This window comes from Mirounga leonina, unplaced genomic scaffold (assembly GCF_011800145.1).
Source record: "Mirounga leonina isolate KUSES-001 unplaced genomic scaffold, KU_Mleo_1.0 Mir_454, whole genome shotgun sequence".
NCBI classification, from domain to species: Eukaryota; Metazoa; Chordata; class Mammalia; order Carnivora; family Phocidae; genus Mirounga; species Mirounga leonina.
In genome coordinates, this window is record NW_023270763.1 from 17,083,099 (window position 1) to 17,097,400 (window position 14,302).

Here is a 14,302-nt window from a genome sequence, read left to right on the forward strand (position 1 = left end):
CCCCCCCCTTCCCCGTGCTGGGCCTGGACTCCCGGGGGGTGGGCGGCCTCATGAACTCCTTCCCGCCACCTCAGGGTCACGCCCAGAACCCCCTGCAGGTCGGGGCTGAGCTCCAGTCCCGCTTCTTTGCCTCCCAGGGCTGCGCCCAGAGTCCATTCCAGGTGAGTAGGGGCCGGCCGTGGCGGGCCGGGAGGGCGCCGACCCGCGGCCGCGGCCCACACGGCGCCTTGTCTTCGCAGGCCGCGCCGGCGCCCCCACCCACGCCCCAGCCCCCGGCGGCCGAGCCCCTCCAGGTGGACTTGCTCCCGGTTCTCGCCGCCGCGCAGGAGTCGGCCGCCGCCGCGGCCGCCGCCGCAGCTGCCGCTGCCGCCGCCGCCGTCGCTGCTGCGCCCCCGGCCCCGGCCGCCGCCTCCACAGTGGACACAGCGGCTCTGAAGCAGCCGCCGGCGCCCCCGCCGCCGCCCCCGCCGGTGTCGGCGCCCGCGGCCGAGGCCGCGCCCCCTGTCTCTGCCGCCACCATCGCCGCAGCCGCGGCCACCGCCGTCGTAGCCCCAACCTCGACGGTCGCCGTGGCCCCGGTCGCCTCTGCCTTGGAGAAGAAGACAAAGAGCAAGGGGCCCTACATCTGCGCCCTGTGCGCCAAGGAGTTCAAGAACGGCTACAACCTCCGGAGGCACGAGGCCATCCACACGGGAGCCAAGGCCGGCCGGGTCCCCTCGGGTGCTATGAAGATGCCCACCATGGTGCCCCTGAGCCTCCTGAGCGTGCCCCAGCTGAGCGGAGCCGGCGGGGGAGGGGGAGAGGCGGGTGCGGGCGGCGGAGCGGCCGCCGTGGCCGCGGGTGGCGTGGTGACCACGACCGCCTCGGGAAAGCGCATCCGGAAGAACCACGCCTGCGAGATGTGCGGCAAGGCCTTCCGCGACGTCTACCACCTGAACCGACACAAGCTGTCGCACTCGGACGAGAAGCCCTACCAGTGCCCGGTGTGCCAGCAGCGCTTCAAGCGCAAGGACCGCATGAGCTACCACGTGCGCTCACATGACGGCGCTGTGCACAAGCCCTACAACTGCTCCCACTGTGGCAAGAGCTTCTCCCGGTGTGCACGGGGCCTCGGCCGCCCACCGGGGGGGGGGGGGGGGGGGGAGGGAGGGACGGCAACGGAGGTGGCCTGGCCTTGGCTGGCGGGGAGGGAGGCGGCTTCTGAGGATGGGGACCGGGAGCCACTCCCCGGGAGGAGGGAGGAAAGCCTCTCCTGGTTACCAGGGAGCAGGGGGTGGTACTTAGCCAAGGAGGTGGGTCCTCCGCCTGGGAGGCGGCTTCGCGTGGGAGGAGGACCGGCCCGCCGGGCGGCAGGGGGACGGATTTCCTGCCGCACCGGGACTCGCGAGCCTGGGGCTTGGGCGAAAGTGCAGGCAGCTTAGGAAAGGCCGGGCGTGCTAGGAAGAATTAAGCCGATTGGGGAGCACGTCCACACCCCAGGGCCCTAACCCCAACCCCAACGTATTCCCAGGCCGGATCACCTCAACAGTCACGTCAGACAAGTGCACTCAACAGAACGGCCCTTCAAATGTGAGGTAGGAAGCCCGCTTCTTCCTGTCCCGGTTTTCATGATTTTGATCCTCATTGTAGCTGTCTGAGTTCAGCCTCTCAGACCCCCTTTTTCTCTCTCTTCTTTTTGCTTTTTCACTCCATTGTCTCATCCCTTCTTCAAGACCTTGTCATCTCACTCCCATTTCCTACAGATCAAAGATCCCCAAGGCTCTGATTCCTTTAACCTCTTGCCCCTCTGTCCCCACTCCCCGAAGCTTTAACTCTCCTGACACCCCCCACGCCCCCCCCCCCCCCCCCGAAATGTGAGGCAGCTTTTGCTACGAAGGACCGGCTGCGGGCGCACACAGTCCGACACGAGGAGAAGGTGCCATGTCACGTGTGTGGCAAGATGCTGAGCTCGGCTTATATTTCCGACCACATGAAGGTGCACAGCCAGGGCCCTCACCACGTCTGTGAGCTCTGCAACAAAGGTAGATGCTGAGGGATGCTGGGAGGGCCAGGGACGAAGGGTGGGCTCGGAGCCAAAGGCCCTTCCACAGATGAGGCTTAAAGGTGCTGTAGCTAAGAGCTCACGGCATCTAGAGCCCTTTAGGAAGCACATGGAGCAGCGTCGGGTTGACTGATCCTCATTAAGTTCTAAGAGGTCTTAACCGGAGAAGATAAGCTACCAAAAAGAGAGTTATTCTCTGGGGGTGGGTTGCTCTGGGGAAGGGGCTGCTTTGGGGAAGGAGTGGTCAAGAGAGCCAGTTCCCAAGGGTTGGAAGACAGGGTTTCGGCTGTGCGGCCACACGTTGTGCTCTTCCGCTCTTGGGGCAAAGCGGAGTTCGCTGGCAGGGGATTAACAAACCTGTGCCCTGCCCCAGTAGCGGAGAAAGCTTCACGAATTCTCTGAGTCATTGGGCTGAGACCGTCCGGGGCCCTGGAGGGAGGGGACACAGCCGTCTCTGCTGAGGGTCAACTCTTCAAGTGGCTAGAAATCAGTGTCCTGTCACCCCGGGAGAGGTTCCCCCTAGCCACAGAAAATAGGTTCTGTGGGTACCAAGGCTGAGAAGCTGACACCACTCACCCAGGCCCCAAGCTGAGGGAGGGGCTGTGCCCCACCAGCCCCAACAGAGTAGTTGGCCCCAGGTTACCAAGGATGTGGTGGGAGGAGGACAGGGCCATCTGAGGAGGGCGTCCCCAGCCTAGGAGAACAACCCCGTCTCTGGGGTCTCCGCCTGGCTGACCCCCCCATCCCCCCCATCCCAATCCACCCCCCCCCAATAGGCTTCACCACAGCAGCATACCTGCGCATCCACGCGGTGAAGGACCACGGGCTCCAGGCCCCGCGGGCTGACCGCATCCTGTGCAAGCTGTGCAGCGTGCACTGCAAGACCCCTGCCCAGCTGGCCGGCCACATGCAGACCCATCTGGGGGGGGGCCGCCCCCCCTGTCCCGGGAGACGCCCCCCAGCCACAGCCCACCTGCTGAGGGGGACCCCCGCACCCACCAGGCAAGGCGTGGGGCATGGCTGGGGGGGGTGGGATGGGGTGTGTGGGACGAGGGGGCTCAAAGGGCCCAGTAGGGGATCTCAGGAAGGCCAGGGATGCCCGTCCACCACTGAAGTTAGGGAGCCTTCTGGGCACAGGGAGGGCCCGTCAGGAGAACTGGGAAAGGATGCAGGTGGAAGCCTCCGGGGACCAAACAGGAAGTGAGCAACGGCTGTGTCCCAGGGGCGGGAGTCTGGGCACGAGTCTGGAGTCTGGGGCAAGGGGCGAGGCTCTTGCGGATGGGATTGCGCTGTGATCTCCCGGTGCTTCCGCCCGCGCAGGTACCGGTGAGGTCTGTCCTATGGCGGTGGCAGCTGCGGCGGCGGCGGCGGCGGCGGCGGCGGCAGTGGTGACAGCCCCCCCCACAGCTGTGGGCTCCCTTTCGGGGGCCGAGGGGGTGCCCGTGAGCTCTCAGCCACTTCCCTCCCAGCCCTGGTGAGCTCCAGGTTGGTGGCGGGGAGAGTGGAACATGGAGGAAAGTCCCTTGGTACCGTCTCCTCTTCCCCTCTCTCTTCCTACCAACTCCTCACTCCTCCCCCACTGACCAAGGAGCCTCCAGAAGGAACGGAGGAAGAGATGTTTCTTAGGGGAATTCGCTAGGTTTTAACGATTTGTTTCTCCTGCTCCTCTCTTCTCCCTATCAGACCTGACCCCACACACACCTGTCCCCTCGGTTGTGTTGAAGCCCCCTGGACAGTGGGCAGGGGCGGCAGAGGACAGGAGCGGCACTGCCCTCACCCCCTCTCCTCTCTGTGACGCCCTGCCCTGCCAGGGATCTGTGAGCCTTCTCCTTGATGGTCCTTGCTCTCCTCCTTCTACCCCCCCTCCCCACTACTGTCTGCTGCCCCTCCCTGGGGAGTTGGTGCTTTTTTTTTTTTTTTTTTTCCAGGGGGAGGGAGGAGAGGAAGGAGGGGAATCCAAGATTCTGTCCCAGAGAGGGGAAAAGGTGAGATTGGAGAAGGGGCAGAAGCAGGGAAGGCGACCGTAGTACCTTCATGAGGTGGAGTTCTTTGGGGTCAGGCCCTAAACATCGTCCTACTTGAGAATCTGTCAGGGGAAAACAAGTCAAGGGGAGCAAAAGAAGGAGCAAGTAGGGCCAGAGGCAGGACAAGAGATGGAATTTTAGGGTGCCAGGGTAGATGGGGGGATCCAGGGACTAGAGGTGCTTCCTGGGGGTGGGGGGAATGCAGTCATGGTGTCTCCCCCGTCCCTCTTCCACCCCAGCTCCAGCCCTGGCCTTTTCTTTTCATCCCTCTCCCCCACGACAGAAGCTGTGGCCCTGGCCATGTCATCGTGTTCCTGTGTCCCCTGCATGTTTCCCACCCTTCACCCCCTCCTTTTGCGCGGACCCCATTACAATAAATTTTAAATAAAAACCTGTCTCTGATTTTGGAGTGGATGGATTGCTCTCCCCAAGCTCCCTGTCTGCACACCGCCCCCCCCCCCCCGCCCCCCAGGCATTTCTTCCTGCGCCTGGTGCCAGTCCCAGCCAGTCCCAGCGGGGCTCTGGGCTCCGGGTTGGAGCCTGTGTGGCTCCTGGGCTCTGGCTCCTCCCTGGCCATGGGCAGCACCAGCAGCTGCAGCCCAGATTCAGGGTGGGGCTGAGGCTCCAGTGACTGGAGAGCAGGTTCCAGGACTCCCAGGTCTCCCGGAATACCCAATCTGGCCAGGCCCAGAATAGCCACTGGAGGTCCAAAGAGGCCTGGGTTAGAAACCCCAACAGTTACCAGACGTTAATGCTGCTCTCCCCCACTCACACCCATTGCCTGCTGCTCAGACCCCAACCGAGTACCTGCACACCCTTAAGGCCCTGAGGGGTGACAGTGGGCGATGGAGCTGAAGAAAGGATGGGGACGTCAGCCCTGGGACTGGGAGCGGAGAGGGTGCCAAGAAAAACTGCGCCTCTCCCCGCACCTGCCCCTTTGGCTCTTGGTGTGGTCCATCCAGCGCTTGCGGGCTCCGGGGCCCAGCCCCCTCCTGTTCCAGACTGCCCCTGCAGCCTCTGCCCTGGAATTCCCTTCTGAGTCCGGCTCCAGGGACCCGGGAGCCTTCCAGCGCCCATTTCGGCTGCTGCTTCCTCGCGGGGAGAGGGGCTTCCAGTACTGCAGGCTCCCCTTTCTTCAAACCCCACCCTGCTCCTCCTGAGCAGCCTCCCCAAGTTTTGCCTCATTTTCCTTCCCCTCTTTCTGCTTGTCGGGGTGCCACCACCGGGTCCCGCCTGTCTCACAGGTCCTGTCTCCTCGCAGACCCCTCTCCGTTTCCCCCAGCCCCCTGCCTCTGCCAGGACCCCCGGTGACCGTTGGTGGGAGGGGCCCGGGGGCTTGGGAAGGGGGCACCCCCAAGAAGCGCGCGTGGGAAGGGGCAGGGAGGGGGCGCGAGTGGCTACCCGGCCGGTTGCCCGGGTAACGCGGGGCCTGGCACGCGTGGCTCCCTCGGGCTGGCGGGGAGGGGCGGGAGGCGAGCGAGGGGGCGGGGGCGGTGCGCGGCGGCAGCGGAGCGTAGGGGAGGGGACCTGAGAGAAGCGAGAGGAGGGGACGAACCGAGGGGAGGGGAGACCCGCCGCCTCCCTCCCTCGCTCGCTGACTCGCTCCCTCCCGGGCTGCGGCTGCTGCAACGGGGCGGCGGTGGCGGCAGCAGCGGGAGCGGTCTAGAGGCCGGCGTCGAGGTGAGACGGGGCTGGACCGAGGCTGCGGGTAGGAGTGCGCCGACAGACGGCGGACGCCGGGAGGGCTGCACCGGAATGCGGGCGCCGGGCGGACTGGCTGGCGGTGCTGGGCGCGCCACGCCAGCGGGAGGAGGAGGCGCCGGTCCCCCGGGGGCGAGGGAATCCCTGAGAGAGGGGCTGACCAGGGGCTGAGAGGAGAAGCCCAGGTCCCCCAGGGAGGGGCGGGGGCGTCTGCGCCCCAGTCGCGCAGTGAGGAAACTGCACCGGCCGGGCGCCCGGGGAGGAAGGGAGGATGCGGAGGGAGTGGAACGTGAGTATCGGTCCTCTGCCCAGTGTGCCTGTCTGCCTGTCGGAGCGTGCGAGCGTCTGCACAGCTTGTTGATTTCGGGGTGCTGGGGCATCTGCTAGGATCTCAGAGTCTGGATCTTGTCGGGCGGACCCAGGAAGAGACCATGGGAGGGTCCTGTTTACAAAAGGGTTAATCTTCCCAGGGCTCTCCAAGCAGAAGACTTTGAGCAGAGCACTCCTCCTCCCCAAGGATGTCCCACCCCAAGGCAAAGGAAACCCCAACTTTTCTTCCTCTCCCCAGAGGCAGCCCAAGGCTGGCCCTAAGACAGGAGCAGAGCCCTCTGGAGCTGCAGTGCCAAGAGCCACCTCTTTCCTCCTCACACCAAACCTGTCTCCTCCTCTTTCAGGATTGCTGCTGTCTCTGCTGCTCCAGCCTCCCCATCGAGGTCCTCTCCCCTCTCCCCTCCCAAGATGGCAGCCAGCAGCTCTGAGGGCTCAGAGATGAAGGAGATAGAAGAGGGTCCCCAAACCCAAGGAGAAGGGCCTGGCCATTCTGAAGCCAAAACTGGCCCTCTCCAGGTCCCAGCTGGGGTCCCAGATGAGCCAGAGGCCCCGCAGCCAGGCCCAGACATCACTGGGGCCCCTGTGGACTCAGAAGCCAAAGCTGGGCCAGCTCCAGAAACCACAGAGACCCCAACTGGGTCCCCAGAGACAGTCCAGGCCAAGGACCTCAGCTCAAGCCCAGGAGGGGAACCAAATGCCAACCCCAGCCCCGAAGAAGCATGCCAAGAGCCAGCACCCAAACCAGAAGGGAATAAAGAGGTCACTGAAGACAAGGGGTCCGATCTAGGGTCTGCAGCCCCACTTGAGCCAGCCTCAGAGCCTGCTCCCCAGTTGGACCCCCAGTCAGACCCTCAGCCAGACTGCCAGCCAGGTTCCCAGCCCACCCCCAAGCCAGCTCTTCACCCAGAGCTCCCTACCCAGGAGGACCCCACCCCTGAGGTCCTGACTGAGAATGTGGGGGAAAAGCAAGAGAATGGGGCAGTGGTTCCCCTGCAGCCTGGTGGCGGGGAAGAAGGCCCAGCCCCTCAGCCTCACTCGCCAGCCTCAACAAAAACCCACCCAGCCAATGGGGCTCCTCCCCGAGTGCTGCAGCAGCTGGTCGAGGAGGACCGACTAGGAAGGGCTCACAGTGGGCATCCAGGATCTCCCCAAGGTAGCCTGAGCCGCCACCCCAGCTCCCAGCTGGCAGGGTCTGGGGTGGAGGGGGGTGAAGGCACCCAGAAGCCTCGGGACTACATCATCCTCGCCATCCTGTCCTGCTTCTGCCCCATGTGGCCTGTCAACATCGTGGCCTTCGCTTATGCTGTCATGGTGAGCCCCACGGGACCCTGGCCCAGGCCTGCTGTGGCTCCCAGCTTCCTGCCAGCACTGGGACAGAATCCCAGGAGAAGCCTTGCCTTCCCTCTCCTCTCTGCATGGATCTCACCCCCCAAGTATGGGGCCTTTTCTGGCCTCTCCCTGGGACATTCCCTTCTGAGCCACCACTGCCCTACCCTTTCAGGTGGGAGGGAGGTCAAGACATGTTTCACACAGCCTTGCTGACCTGTGCCCTCTTCCCCCTGACTCTCCAACCCTCTTTCCCCCTCTAACCACTGTCCACGGGGCCTGCTTGTCTCCTCTGGACAACTCTTTCACCTGATTCCTGCTGGGCTGCCTTCTCCTGACCTGGACCCACGGTGCCCCACCCCTCACCCTAACCCCAGTCCCGGAACAGCCTGCAGCAGGGGGACGTGGATGGGGCCCAGCGTCTGGGCCGCGTGGCCAAGCTCTTAAGCATCGTGGCGCTGGTAGGGGGGGTCCTCATCATCATTGCCTCCTGCGTCATCAACTTAGGCGGTGAGTGGGGGTCTGGGACAGGCCGGGAGGAATGGAAGGGTTGGCAAGGGCAGTTTTACTAACCCCTGCCCCTGCTCTCTCCTGTCTGTCCTCCCTACTTCTCCTTTGTCTCTCCTTGTCTCTCCCCCCACCGTCTCTCTCTGTCCCTCCCTCTCCTCTCCCACAGTGTATAAGTGAGGGGCTCTGCCCCGCATTCCAAGACTTTTCTTCCTGTTGGGAGCTGCCTTGGGCCCATCCTCCCCTGGGGGGAGCCCAATCGATGGCCCAGGCCCGCACCCATAGGGACCAAGGGAGCCTGAGCGGCCTTGTTTACAGCTTCTTTCCTGCTCCTGCATCCTGCCAGGCTCCTGTGCCAACCGTAGGCCTCTCTTCTCCCTGCACTGTTTCCAACCTCCCTGCACTTTTGCCTGCATCCCCTCCAGCCTCTTGGCCTCCCTATCCCTGCACTTCTGGAAACCTCCCTGCACTTCTGGAAATCTCCTTGACCTGAACGTCTCCCAAACTCTCTGCTCTCAGCCTCCCTGCATCTCTCCCAGCCTCCCTGCACTCCTCCCAACTTCCCCAATTCCCTGCACCTCAGCCCTGCTGTCTCCCTTTCAACTTTCAGTGTCTTGGCATCTTCCCCCATTCCTTTCTTCTTTCTCCCCTTTATCATCTCCCCTTGCCCCTCCACACCCTCTGCCCCCTTCCTCTTCCTGCCTCCTCTCCCCTCAGCATCCCTTCCTCCCCTCAGGATCCTCTCCTCCTCCCTCCTGCCACCGTTTTCTCTGCAAAAACTCCAGCACTTAGATCAGGCTGGGGGAGGGGAGCGGCGTCAGGGGGAGGGCTCCCCAGCCCGGGTTCCGACTATTTTCTGCTGGGGCCACCCAGGTCCTGACGCCTCCAGGGCGCCTCTGGGTCGCAGAGCTGGCAAGCCAGGCCTTGTCTGGGGACTTGTGCAGGGTGTCGGGCACGATTGCTAGCTCTGCTCTGAGCACGCACCTGGGAGGAGGAAGGGGCGCGGCTGTTGACCTTTCTGAGCCCAAGCTGACCTGCCCCACCTGGGCTTTTAAACCCGCTCAGCGAGTTTCTTAAATGAGGCGTCAGGGCTGGGGTCATTCCCGTGCTTTGAAACGAAAGAACCCCGAAATAGGACCAAAGCTCCCAGATGCAGGGAGCGAGTGAGGGGCGGGGAGCTCTATAATTATTTTCCAAGAGGACGAGGGAGATTTGTTGCACGCGACAGTCCGCTAGGGAGGCGGGGACCGATCTACGACGCTGTTCGGAGTTGGCGGGTTTTGTTTTCTTAAAAAAAAAAAAAAAAAAAAAAAAAGGCGTGGGGAGGGGGAAAACACTAAAAGTCTTAAAAAAAAAAAAAAAGGACACATCAAACAGATTCTCCCTTTTTGTATGCCGGATGCTGCATGAGTCTGAAACACCAATAAACGGAGACTGCATGAGACTTGCCTCCAGCCTCAGTTGGTCCTTACGTCTGTCCGCCGCCGGGGCCCGCGGTACTGCCCCCTTTCGGGCTGAACCTACTGGGTGTATGCACATGCGCCGTCCCGGTGGCCATCTTTACTGTGGGCCGAAGCCAATTGTGCCCGAGCCTACCTGCGCATGTGCACTCCTCCCCTTGCTTTCCTTTTCCAAGTAGCTTGGGCTCGAGCGGAGCCTTCCGCGCCATCTCTGTGCGCCTGCGTACTGTGACCCTGCGCAGCGCGGGAGGCGGGTCTTAGCTCCAGGTGCGTACGGCGGTGAGGCGGTGAAGTGTGGGGAGAGGGCGCTGGCTGGATCCAGGTGTGAAGAGGGGCGGTGTGAAGGCGAGAAGAGCGGCTCCGCCCCTCTCCGGCCTAGAAAGTGGTTTCCGCTGGTCCCTGGGAATCTCGGAGTACCGTATCTGGATCCGTGGGGCGGGGTCCTTGGAGGGGACTCAGCGCCCCCTCCTGGGAACCGGCGGTCTCGTCGCTGGGACCGCTGTTGGAGCCTGATTGGTTGGAGACAATCCCTGAACTCCTGGGGAGCCCAATCCCTTGGGGGAGTAGAGCGGGAGCCCCCCCACCCCCGGCTTAGTACTCCTGCATCTCCTATCATCGCAGGGCCCCTCCCCTAGTAGCCTATGTCCCTTGTTCGTGGTCATGGAGACATTTCGGCCACCACGGCGGCGCCTCTCTCTGAAGAAGGGGAAGTGACCTCTGGCCTCCAAGCTCTGGCCGTGGAGGATACTGGAGGCTCCTCTGCTTCGGCCAATAAAGCCGAGGAAGAGGGGGAAGGAGGCCGGGAGGAGACCGAGCATGAGGGGTCCGGGGCCGAGGAGGTGCAGGGAGAAGCCCCTAGCGCTGAAGGGGAAGAGCATGCCAAGGGAGAATCCGAAGACTGGTGCGTGCCCTGCAGCGATGAGGAGATGGAGCTCCCCTCGGATGGGCAGGCCTGGATGCCTCCCCCCTCGGAAATCCAGCGGCTCTATGAACTTCTGGCTGCCCACGGTACCCTGGAGCTTCAGGCTGAGATCCTGCCCCGCCGGCCACCCACGCCTGAGGCCCAGAGTGAAGAGGAGAGATCCGATGAGGAGCCTGAGGCCAAAGAGGAGGAAGAGGAAAAGTGAGGGCGCACCCTTACACCTTGTTCCTGGGGCTTGCTCCCTTGGTGCCAGGAGGAAATTGGGAGGGGAGCTGGGACCCTGGAGCATGGAAAGTGGAGGGATGGAATGGGGAGGGGAGACCCGCAGGCCGGGGTATTTGGGGAGACCACCCTCACCCTTCACTTTCTGTCCACCTGTCCCAGACCGCACATGCCTACAGAATTTGATTTTGACGACGAGCCAATGACACCAAAGGACTCCCTGATTGACCGGAGACGCACCCCAGGTACAGACAAAGGGGGACAGGAAGGGGGAGGTGAAGGTGAAGGACCTCTACTCCCACTGACCTAAAAGGTGACTCCCTAAAAGAGGCCTATGCTTGGTGCTTTGGTTGCTACGCAACTTGTAGCTGTAGGAGAGAGCATTCACCCAGCGGTGCCATCCTAACAGCTTGGATAGACACCCTGTCTTCCTTTACGAGACTTTCACAGATGATTCTATCATGTTTCCCATTCCTTTTATCTCTATCTCCCTAGAAGTTCAAGTCTTCCTGGCCATTCCTTATTATCTAGATCCTCATTCCTATACTACTGTGTACATCTCCTAATCTGACCTGATTTCACACCCCGTGTGCCTTCCTGGAATTTACCCTGGAGCCATTCTTGATTTCTCTTTTACCCCAACATTCAAGCTAGCAGCAAGTCCTGTTAGCTCCATCTCCACATTTCCAAGCTCCTCTGCTACTCTCACCTTCAACACCACACCCTCATCAAAGCCATCATTGCTCTCTTTTTTTTTTTTTTAAAGATGGCACAGGATGGGCGGGGAGGGGGTGCGGGGGACAGGGGAGGCAGAGGGAGAGAGAGGATCTTGAGCAGGCTCCACGCGCAGCGCAGAGCCCAACTCGAGGCTCAATCTCACGACCCCGAGATCACGACTGGAGCCGAAATCAAGAGTTGGAAGCCCAACCGACTGAGCCACCCAGGCACCCCAAGCCATCATCTCTTTTGCCTGGATATTTGGCAATCCAAATTGGAGGGGACTCAGCGCCCCCTCCTGGGAACCGGCGGTCTCGTCGCTGGGACCGCTGTTGGAGCCTGATTGGTTGGAGACAATCCCTGAACTCCTGGGGAGCCCAATCCCTTGGGGGAGTAGAGCGGGAGCCCCCCCCACCCCCGGCTTAGTACTCCTGCATCTCCTATCATCGCAGGGCCCCTCCCCTAGTAGCCTATGTCCCTTGTTCGTGGTCATGGAGACATTTCGGCCACCACGGCGGCGCCTCTCTCTGAAGAAGGGGAAGTGACCTCTGGCCTCCAAGCTCTGGCCGTGGAGGATACTGGAGGCTCCTCTGCTTCGGCCAATAAAGCCGAGGAAGAGGGGGAAGGAGGCCGGGAGGAGACCGAGCATGAGGGGTCCGGGGCCGAGGAGGTGCAGGGAGAAGCCCCTAGCGCTGAAGGGGAAGAGCATGCCAAGGGAGAATCCGAAGACTGGTGCGTGCCCTGCAGCGATGAGGAGATGGAGCTCCCCTCGGATGGGCAGGCCTGGATGCCTCCCCCCTCGGAAATCCAGCGGCTCTATGAACTTCTGGCTGCCCACGGTACCCTGGAGCTTCAGGCTGAGATCCTGCCCCGCCGGCCACCCACGCCTGAGGCCCAGAGTGAAGAGGAGAGATCCGATGAGGAGCCTGAGGCCAAAGAGGAGGAAGAGGAAAAGTGAGGGCGCACCCTTACACCTTGTTCCTGGGGCTTGCTCCCTTGGTGCCAGGAGGAAATTGGGAGGGGAGCTGGGACCCTGGAGCATGGAAAGTGGAGGGATGGAATGGGGAGGGGAGACCCGCAGGCCGGGGTATTTGGGGAGACCACCCTCACCCTTCACTTTCTGTCCACCTGTCCCAGACCGCACATGCCTACAGAATTTGATTTTGACGACGAGCCAATGACACCAAAGGACTCCCTGATTGACCGGAGACGCACCCCAGGTACAGACAAAGGGGGACAGGAAGGGGGAGGTGAAGGTGAAGGACCTCTACTCCCACTGACCTAAAAGGTGACTCCCTAAAAGAGGCCTATGCTTGGTGCTTTGGTTGCTACGCAACTTGTAGCTGTAGGAGAGAGCATTCACCCAGCGGTGCCATCCTAACAGCTTGGATAGACACCCTGTCTTCCTTTACGAGACTTTCACAGATGATTCTATCATGTTTCCCATTCCTTTTATCTCTATCTCCCTAGAAGTTCAAGTCTTCCTGGCCATTCCTTATTATCTAGATCCTCATTCCTATACTACTGTGTACATCTCCTAATCTGACCTGATTTCACACCCCGTGTGCCTTCCTGGAATTTACCCTGGAGCCATTCTTGATTTCTCTTTTACCCCAACATTCAAGCTAGCAGCAAGTCCTGTTAGCTCCATCTCCACATTTCCAAGCTCCTCTGCTACTCTCACCTTCAACACCACACCCTCATCAAAGCCATCATTGCTCTCTTTCTTTTTTTTTTTTTAGAGATGGCACAGGATGGGCGGGGAGGAGGTGCGGGGGACAGGGGAGGCAGAGGGAGAGAGAGGATCTTGAGCAGGCTCCACGCGCAGCGCAGAGCCCAACTCGAGGCTCAATCTCACGACCCCGAGATCACGACTGGAGCCGAAATCAAGAGTTGGAAGCCCAACCGACTGAGCCACCCAGGCACCCCAAGCCATCATCTCTTTTGCCTGGATATTTGTGGTGGCTCCTAACTGGTCTCCCTGCTTCCATTCTCAGCAACCAGAATGATCCTTTCAAAATACAAATCATGTCACTACTGTGTTTAAAATCCTCCAAAGGATTCCATTGTTGGGGAAAAGAGCATGTCAAGAGAGAATCCAAACACCACAACTTCCCCCTGACTGCCTGGGCCCCCAAGGTTTCCAAAGACATTTATTTCTGTTTAAACTAAGAGATCCAAACCCCTCATCATGGCCTCTAAGTCGTTTCTTTGACTACATCTTTCCATCTCCTCACCACCTCCCAGCTCTCTATACTCTTCTTTGAACAGACCTCCCTGTTCCTGCCCCAGGGCCTTTGTACTTGTTCTTCCCTTGCCTGGGTATCTTTACCCTGGTCTTCACATTACTGGCCCCTTCTCATAGTTCAGCCCTTCACTGCTTACCCCATCTGAGGCCCAACCCCAAACCTCAGGGCCTCCATGACAGAGGCCTGGAAATCTGTATGTTGAATGAGCTCCCCAAGTAATTAGTAACATCTAGGCAAGTCTGGTGCACAGCGCCTCACCCCCATCCACATTTCTTACCTTCCTTTTCTCCAGGAAGCTCCGCCCGGAGCCAGAAACGGGAGGCCCGCCTCGACAAGGTTCTCTCCGACATGAAGCGACACAAGAAGCTGGAGGAGCAAATCCTTCGTACTGGCAGGGACCTCTTCAGCCTGGACTCAGAGGACCCCAGCCCCACCAGCCCCCCGCTCCGGTCCTCAGGGAGCACTCTCTTCCCCCGGCAGCGGAAATACTGAGCACTGCTGCTGCCGTTAGGGTGCAGAGCATATACCTTCTGGGCGCCCATTCCCGAGCCCGGGGCGCTGGGACACGGGGCAAGAGCAGAGAGACTCACAAGCCCCCAACACTGCCCCATGCCAGAAGGAAAACGTGTGTGTGCCTATGTATGCTTTCTGTTGAACATCTCTTTGGAGACCTGGGCTAAATTCTCTGAATCTAAAATAAAAAAATGCCAAGTTATTGTCTGTTAGAGGGTGGGCTGCAGCAGCCCAGACGGTTGCAGAGTGGCGGGATCGACGGGATCGATCGCAGACACCCGGATGGGGAA

General features: G+C 61.2%; 3 protein-coding genes across 7 annotated transcripts in view; all 3 read left to right on the plus strand.

The window, feature by feature from the left end:
• Positions 1 to 4,464, plus strand: part of MAZ (MYC associated zinc finger protein) — a 5,002-nt gene extending 538 nt beyond the window's left edge. The window contains exons 2-6 of one of the 2 annotated variants that reach the window (XM_034988901.1): positions 75 to 161; positions 240 to 1,096; positions 1,511 to 1,573; positions 1,849 to 2,021; positions 3,362 to 4,464. In XM_034988901.1, the coding sequence (XP_034844792.1) occupies positions 75 to 161; positions 240 to 1,096; positions 1,511 to 1,573; positions 1,849 to 2,021; positions 3,362 to 3,519 (1,338 nt within the window). In that variant the 3' untranslated portion in view covers positions 3,520 to 4,464. The other variant, XM_034988902.1, reaches the window with a different exon arrangement.
• Positions 4,465 to 5,597: 1,133 nt separating this feature from the next.
• Positions 5,598 to 8,608, plus strand: PRRT2 (proline rich transmembrane protein 2). 2 transcript variants are annotated; one of them, XM_034988904.1, is made up of 3 exons: positions 5,598 to 5,745; positions 6,441 to 7,407; positions 7,800 to 8,608. In XM_034988904.1, the coding sequence occupies exons 2-3, from the start codon at positions 6,505 to 6,507 to the stop codon at positions 7,992 to 7,994; spliced, it is 1,098 nt and encodes a 365-aa protein (XP_034844795.1). In that variant the 5' UTR covers positions 5,598 to 5,745; positions 6,441 to 6,504; the 3' UTR covers positions 7,995 to 8,608. The 2 variants fall into 2 exon arrangements, with proteins under 2 accessions (XP_034844795.1, XP_034844794.1); XM_034988903.1 differs by having other exon boundaries at positions 6,441 to 7,999.
• A 937-nt stretch (positions 8,609 to 9,545) lies between these two features.
• Positions 9,546 to 14,214, plus strand: PAGR1 (PAXIP1 associated glutamate rich protein 1). 3 transcript variants are annotated; one of them, XM_034988909.1, is made up of 4 exons: positions 9,563 to 9,656; positions 10,011 to 10,512; positions 10,696 to 10,778; positions 13,792 to 14,214. In XM_034988909.1, exons 2-4 carry the CDS (start codon positions 10,031 to 10,033, stop codon positions 13,989 to 13,991), a joined length of 765 nt encoding a protein of 254 aa, XP_034844800.1. In that variant the 5' UTR covers positions 9,563 to 9,656; positions 10,011 to 10,030; the 3' UTR covers positions 13,992 to 14,214. The 3 variants fall into 3 exon arrangements, with proteins under 3 accessions (XP_034844799.1, XP_034844800.1, XP_034844798.1); XM_034988908.1 differs by having other exon boundaries at positions 9,546 to 10,512; XM_034988907.1 differs by lacking the exons at positions 9,563 to 9,656; positions 10,011 to 10,512; positions 10,696 to 10,778 and adding exons at positions 11,533 to 12,204; positions 12,388 to 12,470.
• Positions 14,215 to 14,302: the final 88 nt, after the last annotated feature.

Bases quoted from the DNA above. Each gene is read 5' to 3' on its own strand.
- PRRT2 (XM_034988903.1), top strand. From the start codon at position 6,505: ATGGCAGCCAGCAGCTCTGAGGGCTCAGAGATGAAGGAGATAGAAGAG.
- PAGR1 (XM_034988908.1), top strand. From the start codon at position 10,031: ATGTCCCTTGTTCGTGGTCATGGAGACATTTCGGCCACCACGGCGGCG. The intron at 10,513-10,695 runs GTGAGGGCGCAC...CACCTGTCCCAG, and splicing joins AAAGAGGAGGAAGAGGAAAA to ACCGCACATGCCTACAGAAT. The intron at 10,779-13,791 runs GTACAGACAAAG...CCTTTTCTCCAG, and splicing joins TGACCGGAGACGCACCCCAG to GAAGCTCCGCCCGGAGCCAG.